We start from the raw sequence: 21,028 nt of genomic DNA, 5'->3' as shown, positions 1-21,028 counted from the left end.
TTTAAAAATCTCCTCAACCTCCGACTGCGTCCAAGTGCCGACCCCCACATACAAGAGAAATTTTCCGCGAAAAACAAAATTATCGCTGCTCGATCGAATACAGGGCAGAACGTTCGCGTTATGTCAGGGCATCAAAAAATTCAATTAATGAAGACATGTTGTGATGTGCCATTATGGGAAATTTGTCCTGATAATTTCAGGCTTCCACTTTTGACGCGGCTTTTCTAATTTCCTGTTCGTCGGACGTCTCGTGCTTGTCATTCCACTGACGTTTCTGTAACGTGATAAAACAGGAGGTATCAAAAAGATCAATAAACGACATTTCCCTCTCGAGATCGGACCAGAAGTCCTCATTTTTGCGGTACAACGAAACAAGGTGATGTTGCAAACGTTTCCAGAAAAATATTTTAAGCAAAAAGGAAAACGAGTTAAGTTAAACAGGCAGAAATTGTAGTGGCGAATATAAATAGTTTCCCGAACGTGCCAATAAAGGAGTGGTCTCCGTTCTATTGGATTTCCTGCATTGAATTTCCACCACGACCATTTTCAGATTACAGTGATTGGATTGGTACTATATTTGTTATTTCGTTTTAAGCTCAACTACTTTACCTATTTATTTCCCGAGATGCATTATTGCTCTTAGCGAATTCCGTTTAATCGCGTTTGTATATTTAAATAGGGAAAGTTCCAGGAGGGACTGAATGAATAAACTGTTGGTTTAACGCGATGTTTAGGTTCATGCATTCATTTTTTAACAGAAATTGATTTTGTGTCGAAGTTTTCGAAACTGGTAAGAACAAATGGTACAGACAGGTAGCTCATCGTAATGTAAGTTTAAAAATTAAATTGGTGAGAAATTACTTATGAAGTTACCCATTATTATTAGCATACTTAATTATTACTTAAGAATGGCAGATTTAACAATCAAACATTAAAATTTCAAAGTTAAAATAAAATTGTGGCTGTTGAACTGGTTTTCTAATTTATGTAAACCAAAAATTTAACACTCTTGTAGAAATGGTTGCATATATTATTATACAATAAAATGGTTCAGTTCATAACTTACTCCATATCAATTGGCACTTTATACATTTTATCGTGTTGTACAAATTTCTTTGATAGTTTTCTGTTTTTCATTTAAATACGTAAGTATTTAAATATTTCTATATTATAAAATTACTGGCTGACATTTTTACTGTAAATCGTGAAAACATAAGTGTTATAATAAGTATTTCCATTTGGAACCTCATATTTTATTATATAGTTCTTAAATATAAGTTGGGACTTTTATTTCTTCTTTGCTTTTAGGCATTCTAGAAAAAAATTCTATTTACAAAAATTTTGGCAAATTATTTTTTCGTCCAATGTTTTTCATTCACGTATATTGCTTTGTTTTATTTCTTAATACATATAGCAACAATAAGCTTGTTATTTAAAAATATCGATGACCGAACAACCTTGGGACCGTTAATTTGTTCTTAATAATATGTAGTCCACCACAGCTGTGAACTACATAATTATCCTACAAGTTTCGACAATTTATGAAAATTATTTCGACTTGCACAATTGCCATTACTGCTTTGCTTTTCAATTTTCTCTGCTTTGACCAATTGTATATTTTTAATTTTGACATTTTTCAGAAGAGGGGTTGATTTTTTTAATGTTAACAACACTGCTACTATAGGTGAAAAATAGCTGCCAGTTCGAAATACACTCGTCACAATACGCCAATTAAGGTCTCTGAAATTATTAGAAGTATTTTAATCAATGAAAAAATTATTATTTAAACAAAGTACATAAAAAAAACGTCTTTATTAATTTCAGAAAAAAAAATATTTAAAATTGGAAACAAAGCAAAAAAACTCTGGCAACAAATTTTATATAAAAGATTGTCATTTCTGATTATATTACATGAGAAGGTGGTTACTCAATACAAATTTTAGATATTCTCACTATTAATACTTATATTGTAAGAAAAATCCGTTCCAACTATTCTTTGTTATATTTCTGTTTATGGTTCCTAAATCGTTTTAAATCTGCCTAGTGTTGAAGTTGCAATACAATATGATTAAAAAAATTCTTAATCACAAAAAATTGTTATCAATGCACATAGGACGTGATAGAGAGTTAGTGTTTATTAGAAAAAAAAATGAATAAGCTTACGTGTATTACACAGTCCCCCTTTATTTGAAAATATTGGATAAATGGAATAACAGAACCGGATAAGAAGAACCACGCCAAAATGTAAAATAAACCCCATTTTATGGTAACATATCGAAAATAAAATGTTATAACACTTAAATCTACAGCAACTAAAAACCTGTAGCACACCTTAAGTACATCAGATTTAAAAAAGATTTAAAAATTTAGTTTTTTTAGGACGTATTTTCCATAATCCATAACTGATTACTTTTGGTTGACGTCAGCAATTGCGTCGAACAACGTCCACTAAATTGCCGGTTTGGTACTAATTTTTCACATAAATAACACGTATTTTCATTCCTAATCGATTTTTAATTGAGGAATAAACCGATCGGCCGCTTAACTAATTATGTTTTTATTATTATGCTCTGATTGTTTAATTTTCATTCACTAAAACAGGATTTTAGTTCCAATATTTATTTTGCTGTTTACACCTGTCAGTGCGTAGGTTGCTTGCAACAAATTGACTAAAAGCTTAGTGTAATTATTTAATTAAATATGTCCTCTATGTATTTTTTTGCAATCATAAACTTTGTAATTTTAATATACTAGGTGTCCCAGTTTATCGGTTTCACTTTAATATCTCAGTTATTTAAAAAGATAGAAGCTTAAACGTTGAATAGCTAATTAGGGCAAAAACCTATAAAATCAAAGTACCACCCACATTATTTCACCTTTAGTTTATAGGGAAATTAAATCAACATTTTCATTTCAAATAAAATAATATAAATACTTTAACTGCCTCAAATACAATTTAATTCTCTTTTTTATTGCATGAACGATTTGTGGATGAGTAAAATTAATTAAAAATAAAAGAATACTGTATCCAGCGCACTTTAAAAATATATTCCCTTTTAAATAAAAGGGAAAGAAAAAGTTGATTTCATTTTCGTAAAAGCGATATAATGTTACTCGTACATATTACATAATAGCATAGTACTCTATTCTACATTTTTAAACTGAAGAAAACTGAGGACATATTTAAATTGATTTATACATTAAATATTTTTAACATCTTGTATAAGCAGCAGTTGAAACTAAAACCATGTTACTAAATACCTGTAGAACCTAACTTCAAGGCAGAAGATAAATAGAATTCTGCAAATGTGCTATGATCATAGAACAACAATGCTAGTTTTATCTTATAAAAAATTTTAAAATTTCATTCTAAAAATTTTATTTTTTACGTCTGAAACGCAAGGCACTATTGTAATAGGATCCATCCGCAAAATGGCTACTTTCACGTTTCCTAGACGTAGAATATAAAATAAGCCCCTCATTTCCCTCTGGCTGTCGTCTATCGTCTATGTGCAATCAATTTATTAGACAGATAATCTCTAAAAGTATTGGACCGACTGTTGTTAAATTTTATATGTATTTTAGGAATACCTTATAGATGGTAAAGCGCTAACGAAAATTAGTCTAATCATCCCCACCAAAAACATAATAATATCACTTCAAAATTTTGCATAGTAATTGTTATTTAAATTTTACAAAATAACATACTCTTATACTTGTTGACCATCTTGATTTTTTACCCTAAATGTCCAGAATTTGTACAAAAAATTGTATGATAACATTTTACAATAACACGATAAGAATGTTGAGCAACCAATCGCTCATTAGCTTCATTCACGGGTCCTTGTTTTTTTTACACTCTGACTAGTATTATGTATACCTTTTTTCTAAAAAGTTAGATTGATTTGATTGTACTTCCTTCAGGAGTGAATGACACATGTGCATAGAACTAAAATATGGATATATTATTAAACGGCTGTTGCAATATTCATATGTAAGTATAAGCTTTAAGCCAAGTTCACATAGCACAATTTTAACATCATGTCATTAAATTTTTGGTCAAGATGAGCAGACGAAATTTGATTAGCGCAAAAGAAAAAACTACAAATGTACAAACAATAAAACAGCAATGTGAACAAACTTACTTCAGTAATTCTGTTTTTAACATCTCATAAATTTTAAACAATTAAGAGCAATTTAAGTTTTAAAACTAGATAAAATGTGGACGTTAAACTCGATGAAACAGTTGTGTATTGTTAGCAATGTGTTAATTCAGAACACTGGAACTGGGGTGGAAATTATGTGCATAAATAGTTAGTTAAGAGCAGCCGTAGAGTTAAGACAGGCAGTGGTGTACTGTATTGGAAATAAAACATCACGTCTAAGTAATTACGATCTCTCTTGCTCTGGAATCCGTTAAAACAAAAAACAAGAATTAAAGCTGAAAGCAGATAATCACAAAGCACAATTAAGCGTCGCCAGTTTTAATTCTCCGTTTTTTTTTCGCATTTCAGAATATAAAACAATTTTTTCTGCTTTAAGCTGTATAATATGACAAATCTTTAATGATCATTACTTCTTACTACTCTTGTTGAGTCTTCTTTATTCCGACATGTCTAAACTTAACTCGAGTTCGATAATCAATAATGTAAACAGATCTCGCTGACCTTTTTTTGCATTTTTTTCCTGTTTGAGATTACTTAACTCATTCTTACAGTTGTTATTCCCTTTTTTATTCTTTTATTTTTTGTAATGTACCACTATTAAAATTTTGCGGCCTGCAAAGACTACTAGTCCAGCAAACATAAATCTGGAAACCTATATTATTATAGAAAAAATATGGTGAAAGTCAGAATTTAAGACCTTTTAGAAATTTCTGTGGCTGTTTAAAGAATAAACTTACAAACCAGCGAAATCAATATAAATATAGCTTCAAGCATAAAAAACTAAAAGACAAAACTTTATTCTATTTTATATGTGTTTTTGATGGTGACGCTTTATGTCAACTTTTATCATCATAAAATTTTACGATTATTCTGTAACAAGCAAGATTTCATTTTTCTACGAGTTCATCTTCTTCCATTTTCACACTTGATTTAAAATCATGTTGATATTTTTTGTGAGATACCTATCTTCATCCTTTAAAACAATAAATTTTAATCCAGATAAAAGTCGACAACAATACGATATTTTTGGATTTCGCTTTCATACACCCTGAGTTATGATTGGTTCACTTAAACACAATTTTTATTTTACATTATCTAAAAATTGGATTTTTCGACCTTGTAAATTTTAGTCCTAGAAACTTAATAGCTAATAAAAATTAAAATTGTTCTCTGATAACAACGTGACATATCATCGTTAATAGTTTCTTTTTCCGAAATAAAGTCTGCAAAATATTTGTAAAACGCACCTGAAAATGTGTTGTGGAGAACCTATTCTCAACACCCTAAGTGAACATAAACTTATTAAGTGTTATGGGGAATGAGAACCAAATAATTTTCAACCAACAGCTCCACATTCTGTCATTTCATGAATTAGCATTAAAAAATTTCCTGCTTCGTACAAAATATATTCTCATTTTATAATTTTGAATAAAAAAACGCTTCAGCTTTGTACGCTTTTTGCACACGTGGTTGAGACATTTATACGTTTTCACTCAGATTATTTCCACCAAGACCATTTAGTTCCAGACCGACTCCACCAACCAACATTAGCTGATGCTGCAATTCCGTAATAAGACGGTAGTGACCGGAGTTGAGGCACGTTTTTACCTAAGGGCTGAGCAGATATAGAACCACGACTTGTAGCTTTTATCACGAGCATCTTGGACGATGCAGTCTCGTCTTAAATTGGGCTAACTAAAGCTGCCCACCTTCCGGCCAATTTCATGTGGAGCTCTGCAATAAGGCCAAATAGGGTTTATATGCAAGTTGGACTAGACCACAATTTGTAGAGCTAACGAACCGGTTAAGGGCTCGTCGTCAATTTATTTGCAAACATTTTTTCGCGCCAAGGCGAAGAGGAGAGCGGAAGGATGTTATTTGATAGCTGGGCGTTGCTGAATTTTAGGTGGTTGTTTTAAAACGGATGCGTTTATGTGCTCAGCAAAGAAATGAAATTTGTTTTTTGATTTTATTTTTTCATCATTGTCACCAACTTTTTTCCAATTTACATCACTTCGTTGATAATTTTGCATTGACTCTTTTCATCCAATTAGTAAAACTATAATAACATTTACACATTCTACATACTAAAACAATACATTTATTTATTGATTTTCTGTCGTAAAAATTACAGTTTGGTTTGTATTCCAATACCAGTTAGCTTAATTTTCTGTTGCTATATTTGATTTAATCCTATTTAAAATGTTCTTGATAAATTACCTATTATTTCTACTTTCTCACTTCAATATTTGCAATTTTCGACAGCTTGATTTTAAAACGGTTTTTTTTTACTAAATTTTCGATTTCTTTATTGTTTCCTATCTTCTACAACTCACTCCGAAACTTCTTTGCATATTAGAATTTTAATTGAAATTTGGAACATGTTTTACTACGACATTATATGTTAATGTTAATGTCGTAGTTACACATAAAAATTTTCTTTCAATTCTTTCATACGCTGTCAATTCATGCTTAAAGGGTCTAACTTATGTACATTTCGTAAGTATTGTAAACATTAATCTGCTCTATTATAAAATTAGTTAAATTTTATGTGTATTCTTATCGTTCCCAGAAATAACTAAAAAATACTGGCATATGCCGGAACTGACACTTTGAGTAGATTATAGATTCCGAAAAGCAGCATTTCAGGTGATAAATTCAATCATGTACTTAGATTCCGTAGACACATTTATATCTCTGTTGGCTATTTTATAACAATAATCTGCAAAATATACAGGACAAGTTAGTGCAAAATTTTATGTTCATCTGATCATCTCTATCAAATATATGATGACTCATCTCAAAATTCTGCTAAATAAACCCTATTTAAACTGGGCAAGTTAATAGTCGACTCTTGTCTTAACAACGTATTTTTTGAAAAAAAAGCCAAACTGAACAACGAAATTTTGCAATTTATCTTAGAAAAAATTTATGCACACACTTTAAGGTTATCCCGGACTTGATGAATCACTATCAGAATGTATTCTATTAGTTAGTCCCTTCCAAAACTCTCTAAACAGAAAGCCTATTTCTATACAATTAAGTTTTGGATATAACAGCACTTGAAGAGGTGGTAGTAATAAATTGCTTTACTTATACATGAAAATTTGTATAAAGGTTCAATTCCAAGCATTATCAAAACGCAGGATTTTCAAATGATATTTAGTCAAAAATATTAAGAATAATTAATGAATTTGGCTTGATATTATTTCGCAGCACAGACTGTAAGATTAGAAGAAACATCTTGCACACCCTGCATCATTATGGGTATAAATTCTTCACTTACCTCATTACATTTAAAAAATATTATACACGCTAGCGACAACAGGCAGCACTATCACAAACAATGAAATAATTTTCATGTTTTTGAATACAACAATCGGTCAGTGAAAATCTAGCAACAGTACAAATTCATAATAGGCGAAAATATTTGATTATGCAACCAACAAAACATAAAATTATTCTAAAACTCGGTCCAAATCACAACTGAATACAGGCATAGATTAATATAGATGCCACATACAGGCTGATTTTGTAAAACCACCCTTATTGCCATTGGAGTCCTCAACCGCCAAAGGCAAGCGTCAAATTTAAATAGTCAATGCCAATAAAACCTTGTTTCACTATAATTGCAATTCGTGCGACTTGAATGAAAATGTAGGAAACAGTAACCAGCTTGTAATATTCTGGTAAATCTAGTGTCAATTTGTCGAAAGTAAAACGCGTCTTTAAAAATATTATGACATTTCTTCTAGTTAATTTTATTCCTAGTTAGAACCAAACACTGCTGCCAACATAAATTGAGGAGTGCTCAACCGTCATTTGATTTTGACTATGACGCTTCTCTATGTTCTCTGATCCAGGGTTATTCACGAGGAACTCCACGTTTGATAAACTCAAAACGCAACCAACAGTACAGTTTTATAACAGTCGTTGATATTCACCATCATTTCTGTTCAAGTTAAACATAATTAACTGTTTGGTTTTGAAAATTAGGAAATAAACGTCAATTATTAGGTTAAAATTAAAAAGAAACAAATTCAAAACAAGAGCACGTCAGGGAAGCACTCACCATTTACCAAAATCACATCAGCCTCTTAAACACACTTTGCATCAATTCTGACGAAATTTCAGTTTTAACATGATATGACATGATAGTATATGACACTACGTTAATGTGGTTACACAAAACAGATATATGTTTCACTTTTTTTTATGGCATAAAATATCAAAGATGGTTTAGAAATGTATTTTTGGTTGCGTCTTGAATTCTTTAGGCGTGAAGCTTCACGTGAATAACCCTGTATAAAATCTTATTTACAATTAATTCTTTATTCTGCGTGTGACTATTAATATTTCTGATTTTTTTTGTGAAATTGGCAACATATTTAAGTGTATGATGACATACATGATTGTCAAATTGGCATTTATTTTATAACACCAAATCAGGAGCTGCCACCTTTTCAACGCATTTATTAGGTGGGTCATGTTAAAATTGACTGTGTACTGACATGCTAGCATTACTGGCAATAATAATAATTCAGAATTCCCAACGAAAAAACTTGCTCCAATCGTTAATAGTCCACTCAGTAGTTCTGAACCAGTGCTCCCAACATTTAAACAATTCAGCCTTGAAAGCTAGCGGAAAATCAATTCATTTAGGAAGGGAGTACTTCATATGTGTTAATAGTTATTCACAATTAATCATTTCCTTAAGAAATTTGTCGTCTGTTAAAATATCAATGATTTTCAGGTGCATAACTCTTCACATTTAAAATATCGAACACTGACTTTCATTCAGGATCAAATATGATAATTTCAAATAAATTTTAGGCGTATCACATTCAATTGTAATTAATTGTAAATTTATTCATTCTAAAGTCACTGACGCCTCCGTGTTTAAAAAAAATATATAATTCAGCCTATCCAAGGTTAATTTTTTATTCCATATGTTGAACAGATAAACAAAAACAAACAGGTAATTGGAAAATTCCTTGTGTTGTAACGTTGATTAAAAATATACAAATGAATTTTTATGAATAAGTAAATTATATTTTGTGAATGAGTTACTGAAACTAGAGTTAACATTTATTTTATTCTAACCCATAGTTACCAAATTATATTCGCTTTCAAAAACTTATCTAAAATATACAACATAAAGATCAAACAGAACTAGATCAGATGCAATACCCAGATTCTGGGAGCCTCATCATTTTATAGAATTTTGAACCTTATACCTATTACTGATCAGTCGAATGCCGGCATATTAATTGAGAAATGAGTATTTCACGCAAACTCTGCACCATACTCTTCGTATAACTGACATCATAAAAATTGGTCTAAAGAGTTTAGGCAGTACTTCCCTCGCTGTCGGAAACGTGACGACTGCATGTCTATTATGTTTTTTTTTCGCAGTAGATTTCATTTTTTTTTGAGTCACTCGGTATATGCAAATTCAAAAAATATGAATGGAATGATAAATTACAAGTACAGACTCATCATATTTTGTATATGCTAGATAGGATTTATTCGGCAAACTTTTGAGCTGACGTCATCAGTTTTTTGTAGAAGATAACCAAATATATTTTGACTAAAAATTTATTATGCTCTTTATAACCTTAAAACATTTGCAAGATTTCAAAACATTCGGTCCTGGAGTTCCTGATTAAATCAATAAAATACATTAACCCATTCATTAATTTTTTTGGGTCACCCTGTATATGCAAATCCAAAGACTATGAATGGAATGATAAATCACAAGAAAAGACTCATCATATTTTGTACATTTTAGATAGGATTTACTTAGCAAAATTTTGTGGTGACGTCATAAATTTTTTAGGGGGAATAAGCAAATACATTTTGATCAAAAACTTACCATGCTTATGATAACTTTAAAACACCTTCAAGATTTCAAAGCATTCGGTTTTGTAGTTCCTGAGTAAATAAATAAAATAAATTTACGCATTCATTAATTTTTTTGAGTCACCTGTATACGCAAATCCAAACAATATGAATGGAGTGATAAATTACAAGTACAGACTCATCATATTTTGTACAGTTTAGATAGGATTTATTCGGCAAACTTTCGAGCTGACGTCATCAATTTTTTGAAAGGGATAAGCAAAAATATTTTGACTAAACATTTATTATGCTCTTTATAACCTTACAACATCTGCAAGATTTCAAAGCATTCGGTTTTGTAGTTCCTGATTAACTCAATAAAATAAATTCACGCATTATTAATTTTTTTGAGTCACCCTGTGTATGGAAATCAAAAAAATTTGACTGGAATGATAAATGACAAGAAGATACTCACCATATTTTGTACATTTTAGATAGGATTTATTCGGCAAAATTTTGTGGTGACGTCATCAATTTTTTAGGGGGGATGAGCAAATACATTTTGATCAAAAACTTACCATGCTTATGATAACTTTAAAACACCTTCAAAATTTCAAAGCATTCGGTTTTGTAGTTCCTGAGTAAATCAGTAAAATAAATCTACGCATTCATTAATTTTTTTGAGTCACCCTGTATATGCAAATCCAAAAAATATGAATGGAGTGATATATCACAAGCACAGACTCATCCTATTTTGTACATTTTACATAGGATTTATTTGGCAAACTTTTGAGCTGACGTCATCAAGTTTTTGGAGAGGATAACCAAATATATTTTGAGTAAAGATTTATGATGCTCTTTATAGCCTTAAAATATCTGCAACATTTCAAAACATTCGGATTAGCAAATTCAAAATTAAATTGCAAAATGTTGTTTTATAATTTTGATTTTTTTTCCAAAAATCTGGACGTTTCGGGTAAAAACTCAATTCGGAGTCGTAAACTACATGTTTAGGACTATATTATTTTATACAATTTAAAACCCATTTACTATGTACAATTTTGAAGTGACGTCTTCACATTAGTGGTGGGGATGATTAGACAAATTTTGGTTAGCGTTTTACCATCTACATGATATTTCTAATATAACTACAAAATTTCGCAACAATCGGTCCAGTACTTTCGGAGATTATCTGTCTAATAAAAATCCGGTACGGCAGACAGACGGACAGACGGACGGACAGACAGACGGAAATGGGAGACCTATTTCTTCGTCTTCTAGGGGTCATGAAAGATCGAGAAAACGTAAAAGTAGAGACTCGGCCGACGGACTCGATTACAATACTTCCTTTGCTTACGCTCGAGAAGTAAAAAATAATTTTTTTTAAGCCCCTTTTTCATCGTTAGTGCACATTTGTCAAACATACACTGTGTTCTACAGAAATTATATCCGGGCTATATCACTGTTGTACTTTTTGCAGTTTAAGCAAGGCAAATAATTCCACAAAATAGAGTTACTTTTGCTATAAATTTGTCCTTCATTAAGATTTGAGTTAATTATCGCTGAAAATCAAAAACTCGAGAGTGCTGAATAGTTGAGAGATACGTGTGTTTCTGATCAGGGAACACATTGTGGCTTTCCAACTAGCCTACCGATAAGTGCTAAGGAGAACTGCTCATTTTACGTGTTATTAGTGGCAATCTTTATGTCTTCGTTAGGAATTGAGGCCAAGCGGATAATATTCAGAAGGGTTTATGACGTAAATAACAGTTGACAGGTGCGTTTATGCCGGGTTACGATGTGATTATAAGGCATTAGGAAGCACGGTCCGGCCCTGTTCTTATTCCGTAGTGGTAACTTGGGTAGTTTGGCGGACTATCAGCGGTTGTGTTATTTCCGATGGCTATAATGAAACCTTCGGTACGCTTCGCAGCACATCCCATTATCACCGGAATTCTTTATCCTATTGTTATCATGATCCCGGATTATTTAAAGTCTGATGGTCTTATTAATGGCCCACTTTCACCCTCCTTTATGATCATGATCATGCTGTTATTAAATTTGTTTTTATGAAGCTTTGCGTAATAGATATCGAACATGGATGGCTTTCAAATTAGTCCTTTAACACCTTTAATGTAACGTAATTCGCCTGTAATTTTTTAATCTCGTTGGCGAAAATAAAGTCATTACGGGACCCGTTTTGAATTTTCTGTGCGACGCGTATCCGGGACTTTAGAATACAATAAATTTAATTCCGGTGAACTTGGGAGTGTTTAATCCCCCCAAACCATCAATCCTCTGGTGGAGGCAGTCCACAAAGGACGTTTGGCAGGTTTCTTAAGCTTTATTGTTAGTGGACTCGTCTTACTAAGTTTTATTGCAATAGTTTGTTAAGTAACTTGTAAGTTGCCGCACTACTGTTCTTTGCAGGCTTCTCAAGGAAATTTTACGTAAGGCGGTTTTTGCTAAGCTTGGTGCAGAGCGGAATTGCCCGGACTTGTCAAAGTAGTTTAAAATTCTTCTCGAGCAACATCCTTGGATGCAGATACTATTAATAAAATAAATTTATTACTGCAGAATTTAGTTTAGGTTCGTCTAGCGTAAACTCGTCAAATTAATTCAACTACACGTTCTAAACTGGAATGTTCCGGTTTATTCAAATTTGATTATTTTTACTCCCCGAGCGTAAACTAAGAGAAGTATTGCAGTGGCGTCATTTAACAAATGTCTAATTTTATGGTCAACTTGTAGAATACGAAAATATCGATGCCGTTTCCGTCATCTGTCTGCCCACTTGTTGGTCTGTTGGCACTTTTATTAGACATAATCTCCGAAACTACTGAAATGATTACTTACTGTTAGTATTTTTATAATTTGTTTATTCACTCTCATCAAAAACTTGATGATGTCATCACATTTATTTCATTTATCCATATTTTGAGTTACAACCATGCGGATATTTTTTAGTGTAGCAATCGCAAAATACCGCCTAATAATTATATTTATTAGTACGTATGTTTATCCCCTGGAGAACTTTGATATCATCTCAAAAATTTATTGTTAGTATACAGTATTATTAGCGTTTTGATAATGTAGTTTTCTTTTTTTATGCCTAATTGTCTTGGAATATAAGAAGATAAAGAATTAATGACTCAAACAATTTTCTTTTCAGATCAAAACGGCTTATTTTATATTTTTAATAACGACTTTATTTCCCGATGGTAAACTAAGGAAGTATTGTAACAGAATCTATCCCGAGAATCACTATTTTCATGTTCTCGCGACGTGTCATGACTTCTAGAGTATGAAAAATGGGTCTCCCATATCCATCTATCTATTTTTCGTCTAACGTCTATTTGTCGTCTGTCTGTCGTATGTCTGTCGCCTGTGTTGAATACCTTGTAGGTGGTAAAACTCTAACAAAATTTGGTCTAATCAACACCAACAATATAATGACGTCGCCTCAAAATTTTTGCAGTGTAAATGTTATTTAAATGTCATAAAATAATATATTCCCACATGAGTGTTTTTCGCATTTTTTTACAAAAAAAAATACTTATATAGTAAGGACAGTAAGGTCATAAATATAGTTGGTCGTTGATAAAAATATACCCATTTGTCCCCCCTTCAAACAATTGATGACGTTTTCTCGAAATATCCATCTAAAATATGCAAATATTATCAGTTTGATTTATCAATGCATTTATATTTTTAAGAATTGCTAGATGGGGGTGACTCAAAAAGATAAATAAAGCAATTTATTTTATTAAAAAATTGGTGATGTCGCCTCATAATTGTGTTGAGCAACCCCACTTGTGTGTAGAGCGATCTAATTTTTATCTGTGAAACTCTTTAAATCTTGCACCGAAAGCTTTAATACTCCATGTTTTTGGGATCAGCATGATGAAATCAACATCCCAGAATTTTTTGGAAATTTTTGGGCAACTTTTTCAAAAGCAACATTTTTCAAAATGGAAATTTCCAGCAATTTTCGACAATTTTCGAAATTTAACGTTTTCTTATAGATTTCAACCTCCAAATTTAGTTTCGGACTCATTTCATCGATAGCTCTTACCATTTTTCTAAAATCGCCCACTGAAACATTACAGTTTGTAGGATTTAAGAACAAAATATTTTCCACTCCAATATTTTTAATCTTTCACCGGAAGCACAAACAGGCTATATATATATATATATTTAGAATCAGCACGACGAAATCTATAATCTAAAATTGTTTAGGTATTTTTTTGTCAAAAGCAAAATTTTTCGATAAACGTTTTTTACAATTTTCAAAATTTAGCTAAATACTATTTTCTTACAGATATTGAACTCCAGAAGTTAATTTCGAACTCATTTCCTCGATAGCTCCTATCATTTTTCCCAAATTTTTAAATTTTTTGGATTATAAAAAATATTTTCAAACTGAATATTTTTAAATCTTGCAGCGGGCGCATAAATACGTTATGTTTTTGGAATCAACACGACGAAATCTATATTTCAGAATTTTTTAGGATTTTTTTTATCAATTTCTTCAAAAGCAAAAGGTTTCAATACCTTCGACACTTTTCAAATTTCAATTAAAGAAATATAAAGGGTGGATTAAAATTATGAAATAACTTGAAAACTGTGAAATTATGCACAGATTTTATGAGGTTTAAGGTTCATAAACTATATGTTTTTCAAATTCTTACAACCGAGATCCAAAGGCAATACGTCTTCTTTTATAGTATATGGTAAATTTGATGTCACGGAAAGGTACCTTTTCTTCTAAATTCAGTAATGTCTCGTACACGTATGTTTTGTTTTATTTTTATCGAACAAAAAAATGTGTCTCGATTCTATGTCTAACTGTTCACCTTTAAATTTTGGCATGGCAAGTTATAAACGATCCGAATGGTGTTGCTATGTGGTAAATTGAATCTGTAGTTACACAAAGTCAACTTACAATTGACTTGAATGAACTGAATTTTTTACAACAAATGTTCAAAAACTCGCCATTTGTTAATTCATTACAACAAAGTGTTGTGAATTTGTAAATTCATTACAATAAATGCATTGTATAAACAAAACTCCTGAAGAGCTTATTAACACTTTGATAATATAAGGTGTTGTGAAAAATGGAAGCTGGTGGAAATAGTGTCTAAATTTTAGCACCCACGTAGCAACAATAGATCGACAAGCGTCGTGAACTAAATATAAATCTTAAATACAGTATTTTTCTAATTAAGAAATATCAAAACAGATTAAACGCATTGTTTTAAGTAGGTATTTCACTTTATAACACAGATAATCCTTATATACCCGCGATTGCGACTTTTTTAACGAAATTTCACAACACTCGTAGCATTTGCCCTTATTGGATTCTTACAATGGGGTTAAAAGGCAATTGTAGATGTCGCAATGGACTCCTGGTTTTTATCTTTTATAGAGAGCCAAGGTTTATTTTTATGGTTTTATTTTTATACTTAGTAGTAATGTGAGTCATATTTTTTTATTATGTTTGATAAGCTTCTTTAGATGCTGTCTGTAGAGGCTTTATTATTTATTAAATATTATTTGATGCCATAATTCACGTATTTCTACGTCAGGGATTCTTCCATTAGTACGGAATGTTATTTTCGCATTTTACTTGTTTTCACGTTTCACGGGTAGAACTAATGAAAATTGTTTCATAAATTAACTTATTTTCGTCACTCACCATTCTAACTAATAACAATATGAAATTTCAGACAATAGCAGGGTTAGTGAGGATTGTAAAATAACCCAACCTAATTACTTTAGGTGAAAATATAGAAATTAATTGAGAAAAATGAGGGCCACGAAAAAGAAATAAAAAAATATTTACAAAATAGAAGAACATACAATATCACACGTTGTTCCTTTTTTACCTACTGCTCTTGTAAAAATATGTTTTCTGTGAAATATAAATCTTAAATTTTTAACGGGACACAGAAATTAATGAGGTGAATCGTTTTTATTTATTTATTTATTTTTTTTAATTTCAAACGTAAAATTTTGTCCAAGCTTGTAATCGACGTTCTTTAACAACTCGTTGCCTAAAATTTTTCTTTATATATGTTTAACTACTTTCATATTAATTTGGGTTTGAATTTTCAGCTTCAGATGGAGACCTGCCGTTTTCGCCCGTCCTCGGAGTGCTGATCGGAGCCACCGCTACCATAATAATCGTGATCCTATTGGTAATAATAAGAGTTCGAAGATCCCAGAGTCAGCCTGAGTCGACAATAGAACAAAAAGTTGCTGGCGGTCCGCACCACAACACAATGTCCTCCACAAAGCCACTGTTGAGGAGTGCCTCTCCGCGAGACGCGGACGAGAGGGATCCCGATGTAATTCCCGCTAAATACGGTAAAGCTTGCTTTTGTAAAGGCAAAATAAATCTTGGTATAATTTCGTTACTGTATAAATAACGCTTTTGTTAAGCACTGTGTTTACAGCGGTACGCATTACTTCCACTTAAATATTCATTACGTTTTATTCTCTTACAATTTGTACTGATCCGATGCCAGCAGCTATTTGCATTTTTATAAAAGATACACGATGAGAGCAAAAAATTACAAATTTATTTTGTTGCGGAGCTGTGGAAGCTTATTTAAGCGTGTGGAGGGTGGAGTTTAAAAGATTAAAGAACATTCATAAATGAAAAGTAGGACGGCAGTATTGTTGGTATGAAAAATATGCATATTTTGTGCCATTTGCATAAGCCCCATATGTGGTAATATATTCTGGTTTACCGTGTAGTGAGGAAAAAATTACAAAATTTACGGATTTTGTTAGCTCAAATGTTTTAATTTGGCTAGAAAACCAACGAAGAGTGGGTTGTTTTACACGTTTTTACACAGCAAAAAAAAGAAACAACATTATGGATAGTTAGTTATTTCTGTTCTGCTCCGCTTATTTCAACAATAACAAATTCAAAGCAGGGAAAGCTTTTTTCACTGTTTTTGTTGCTTATTTATTGTTTCATTCACGTGCTGAAGAACGTTATTAAAGGTTTTTTGCGGTAACTAAAATTTTACTTGTATGTCAAGTGAAGAGGAAAATGTACGTTTCATAACTTGTCAGTCCAATTTTAATAATACGTTTGTTGTACGCAAGTGGTGGCAATAACAATTTTTTCTGGTTGTTCTTCTCTCTGAACTTATTTTATTTAATGTATTAAAAAATAGAGACTCTACAGTTCTTCCAGCTGTAGTAAACATGGTGTTTGCTTTAAAGCTAAATCGAAATCATCCTTTTCCATGACCCACTTACTTCCAAAGGTAACGTTTTTCTTTCCTTCATAGTTCGATCCTTTTGTTTTTCCATCGTTTTTTCTCTACTATTTTTTGATAAAATGACAACATCTAACAACAGGAATTTCGCTTCATCTTTTGGTAGTGTTAACCTTTAAAACTAAACTTTAGGAAAGGTAGTTCTGATTTTTTCTATAATAACCTCAGGTGAAATTGTATTTGCTCTTCAACCGATGTCAATTTTTCCAACTTGGTTTTTACTCTAAGAGTGTGAGCCTTTTCAGTTCAAATAAATACGAACAATTATCTGACTGCACTTTATTAGGTCACTTTGTAAATTAATATAATTTTTATTTCCATGTTTATTGATTAATTTTATTTCCAAGTCAATTGTTAACATATTCTCAACCTGCCAATAGATTTTCTTAATCTTCAACTTCAGGCAAAAATTACTAACGATATTGCTTGTGTATATTTAGAAAGTTTATTTCTAGCTGTATATGGTTATACTCTTTTCAATTGCCCAGCTTAAACTAAGGAAATATTGTAACAATGCTATTTAACGAACACCTAATATCAAGTTTTGTCGGAGTGTTATACCTCTTAGAATATAGAAAAATGGGTACCCCATTCCGTCTGTCTATCTATTGGTGAGTTCATCGAACAAGTAATGTTTAAAACTTTGGAACAGTTCCTGTAACATTCCAAGTGTTCTTTAGGTTTACTGTGGAAATGCTAAAACGCGAACCAAAATTTGCGTGATCATACGCACTACAAATCTAACAACGTCATCTTAAGATTCTGCTAAGTTGCTGAAGCTTTCTAATCAGTGGCGGCTCGTCAGGGGAGGCAGGGGAGGCAGTGCCTCCCCTGGAAAAATTGACTATAAGTTTTTGTTTTAATATCTGTTAACTTCAAATATATTTTAAAGATACAGCAAATAACTTTTATGGAACACTGTGATTTATTAAAATGTGTCTTGGTAACATATTTTGAAGTACGCGCGTTCGACAGGAATAAGCGCTGATTATAGCCGTGTAGGCCAGCTTCAGACGGAGGCATGCCTCAGATAGACGGATATCTTCAGTATGATTAGTCAGTGGTGCTAATATGTTTTTGAGTAAGACAATAGTCATCAGTGCTTTATCAAAGCGCCAGCGGAGGCACCAACGCCTACCGTCCTTAAGCCAATCAGATCGAATTTTTTAATCTCACGGTGAAACTGCACAATGCTGAACAGGGATGCTGAATGCATTTAGTTGTGCATTAATTAGACGCGAGGAAAGGTGTTCACTGCATGTGCATTGCCAAGGTTATGTATTAAAACTTTTAAGTTAACTTGAACACAGTAGGACAATGAAAATGTCAGTTTTGCAATGCTGATAGCAACATAAGAATTTATAATCTCCAGAATTTCTTATAAAGTTTAAATATTTAAGCACGGTTTTCTTACCACGAACAATTGTATGTCAAAGATCTAGAACCTCTCACCCAGATTTGAGCAGAACTTTATTAATTAATTGATTAATATATTTAAATTAGCCCTAGATCATATGAATTAATATTTAATGCTAATAAAGCAAATTCTGCAGTCTTGAAACCTTCTCGTTGGTTTGTGTGAAGCAATTAAATGTTTTTTGTTCGAGAAGTGTACCCATATAGAGATAGGTTAACTGACTCAGGCCTATTTGTATTGTTTTCACAAAAACGAATAAACAATCTGTCTTTTAAAAAAAGTAATTGCCAACATGTTAATTAATACCTGCTGTTTTTGAAACGAAATTGTTGCCTCACGTAACGAAAAGACCACGAGCCGCTACTGTTTCTAATTTACTAATCCCTTTTTATTTTGTAAAGTTAGCTACGTTTTTGGAAAAAGTTAAAATTATGCAACAAAATTTGTGAAATGAACTACTCCATTGTTCGTCTACTTCTTTTATCGTTGACGATTAGGTTGAAGATTAGTTTTTTATTTGTTACTTTCTTCGTCTCAATTAAAATACCTCGCTGCCAATAATCAAGTGTTTTAAGATCTCTTTCAAAACTTCTTCATTTATCTACTCCCGGCAACGGATCCGTTCCAGATTATTCATATTTTCCAAACTAACATTATTCTCGAGTAGAATATTGTAAAATTTTTCTATGCATCCTTTCTTTGTCTGTCTCCTGTAGGAGTTCCAGTTGTTCCAAATTTTCATTTGCTAGATTTTCTCCAAAGCTTTGTCTTTCAGTTCTCACCTTTTAGAAGTTTATTGAGACCTCTTATGTTCAGTTCTGCCGTATAATGGACCTATTCGTTTACATCCAGTTAATAGAGTAATTGTTCTTTCAACTAAAATCTAAAGTCATATCTCGGTCTTTTCTAAATTTTTTTTTTTTTCATTTTTCTACTTTTCTTCACTGCTTTGTAATTTTTCATATTTGTAACACGATTTTTAATATCATTATTACAAAGTTGCGTATCTACCATCAAAATCAAGCAAACATCTTTGAGAATAAACCTGGTCGTCGCTGTCCACTATAACATGGCATTTTAAGTTGAAGTTCGTATATCTTCTATATTCTCTACACAAAATTCATCTACACTGTTGCCTCTTGATTCTTCTAATCTTTTGAAGCCACGCCCTTATAACACTACTTCTGAAGAAACACTTTTAGTGTCGTGTTCCTTTTTATTGTTGTTGTTTTTAAGTGTTGTTTCTAGCAAACACATTTCTTGAATTTCATCTATGTTTTCTAAATCACTCTCTCTCAATAATGAGTTCCCTCTACACTCTACTTTACAAGCTTAAGTTTTGATAAATGTATATCCTTCCATGTTCGCTAAATTTACTGAAGCCTCTTTTGTTCAGCACTGCTTAAAGTGGACCCTTGCGACTCTATCTAGAGTTTGTAGAGTAACAATTCTTTTTAACTGTAACTTGACAATTGAACTGGAAATTCTTTGTATCTCCCAACTTTCCCCAATAAAATTCTTCTTCTTCATTAGCCATTCCCCTGATCTTTCAAATAACCTTTGTTTTTAACCAATCGCTTTAGAACGTTTTCAAAAAACTTACATCTTCTTTCTTCTACCATATTTAAGCATTAATTTCAAAATTATTCTCTTTCATGACTTTTCTAAACAAAATTTTTTTCCTTTTTTCTCGATTTTTGTAATTTTTCGAAATCCGAAATCCGAGAACTGTAAATTATTAAATATCTGCAATAAATTCTCTCTCTCCTTACTCTGACAGAGAAAGAGAGAAGCGGTGCGGGGAGTCGCAGGTAGAGTACAAATAAGAAAATAACTAATAGTAGGTTAATTTAATTCGATGACAGCATGGCTGGTGAAATGCGGCTGTTGAAACTTTCATTTCTGTAGATTCCAATTCGATATCTCAACGCCACTTGTGAGACGTTAGTGTTATCGTGTTCCCTGGAGATCATTGAAGGTAGATACAGGGTTATTCAGCTAAGATGACCAATTTATATTTTTAAAATAGACAACCCAAAATACCTATTCCACCTGAACCTAGATTACAAGAAATGTTTCAAAATTAAATTGTATCAAAGTTTGCTAAATGTATAGAGACGTCAGTCAACGTCAGTGTCAGAAAAACGCCTAGATGCATTCAATAACGAGAAAACCGACATTATCCTTAGTTATGGACACGTTATGGCGAATGACACAAAGAGGTTAGTCTGTGGGTCGAAGTTCAAGCACCAGCTGCAGATGGTAGGGGTGAAATTGATTTATTTTTAAAATTCTGCAGACTGAGGATT

General features: G+C 31.9%; 1 protein-coding gene across 4 annotated transcripts in view; it reads left to right on the top strand.

Annotated features, from left to right (window-relative positions):
- LOC135134348 (hemicentin-1) overlaps positions 1-21,028 on the top strand; it is a 718,216-nt gene that overhangs the window by 693,938 nt on the left and 3,250 nt on the right. For all 4 annotated transcript variants that reach the window (XM_064062996.1, XM_064062995.1, XM_064062994.1 and 1 more), the window contains one exon: positions 16,125-16,376. In XM_064062996.1, the coding sequence (XP_063919066.1) occupies positions 16,125-16,376 (252 nt within the window). The remainder of the gene's footprint in view (positions 1-16,124; positions 16,377-21,028) is intronic.

Source organism: Zophobas morio, unplaced genomic scaffold (genome assembly GCF_036711695.1).
Source record: "Zophobas morio isolate AGI-343-1 ecotype UQ-CSIRO unplaced genomic scaffold, CSIRO_AGI_Zmor_V1 ptg000023l, whole genome shotgun sequence".
Classification (NCBI taxonomy): domain Eukaryota; kingdom Metazoa; phylum Arthropoda; class Insecta; order Coleoptera; family Tenebrionidae; genus Zophobas; species Zophobas morio.
This window is presented reverse-complemented; position numbering and strand designations above follow the sequence as displayed.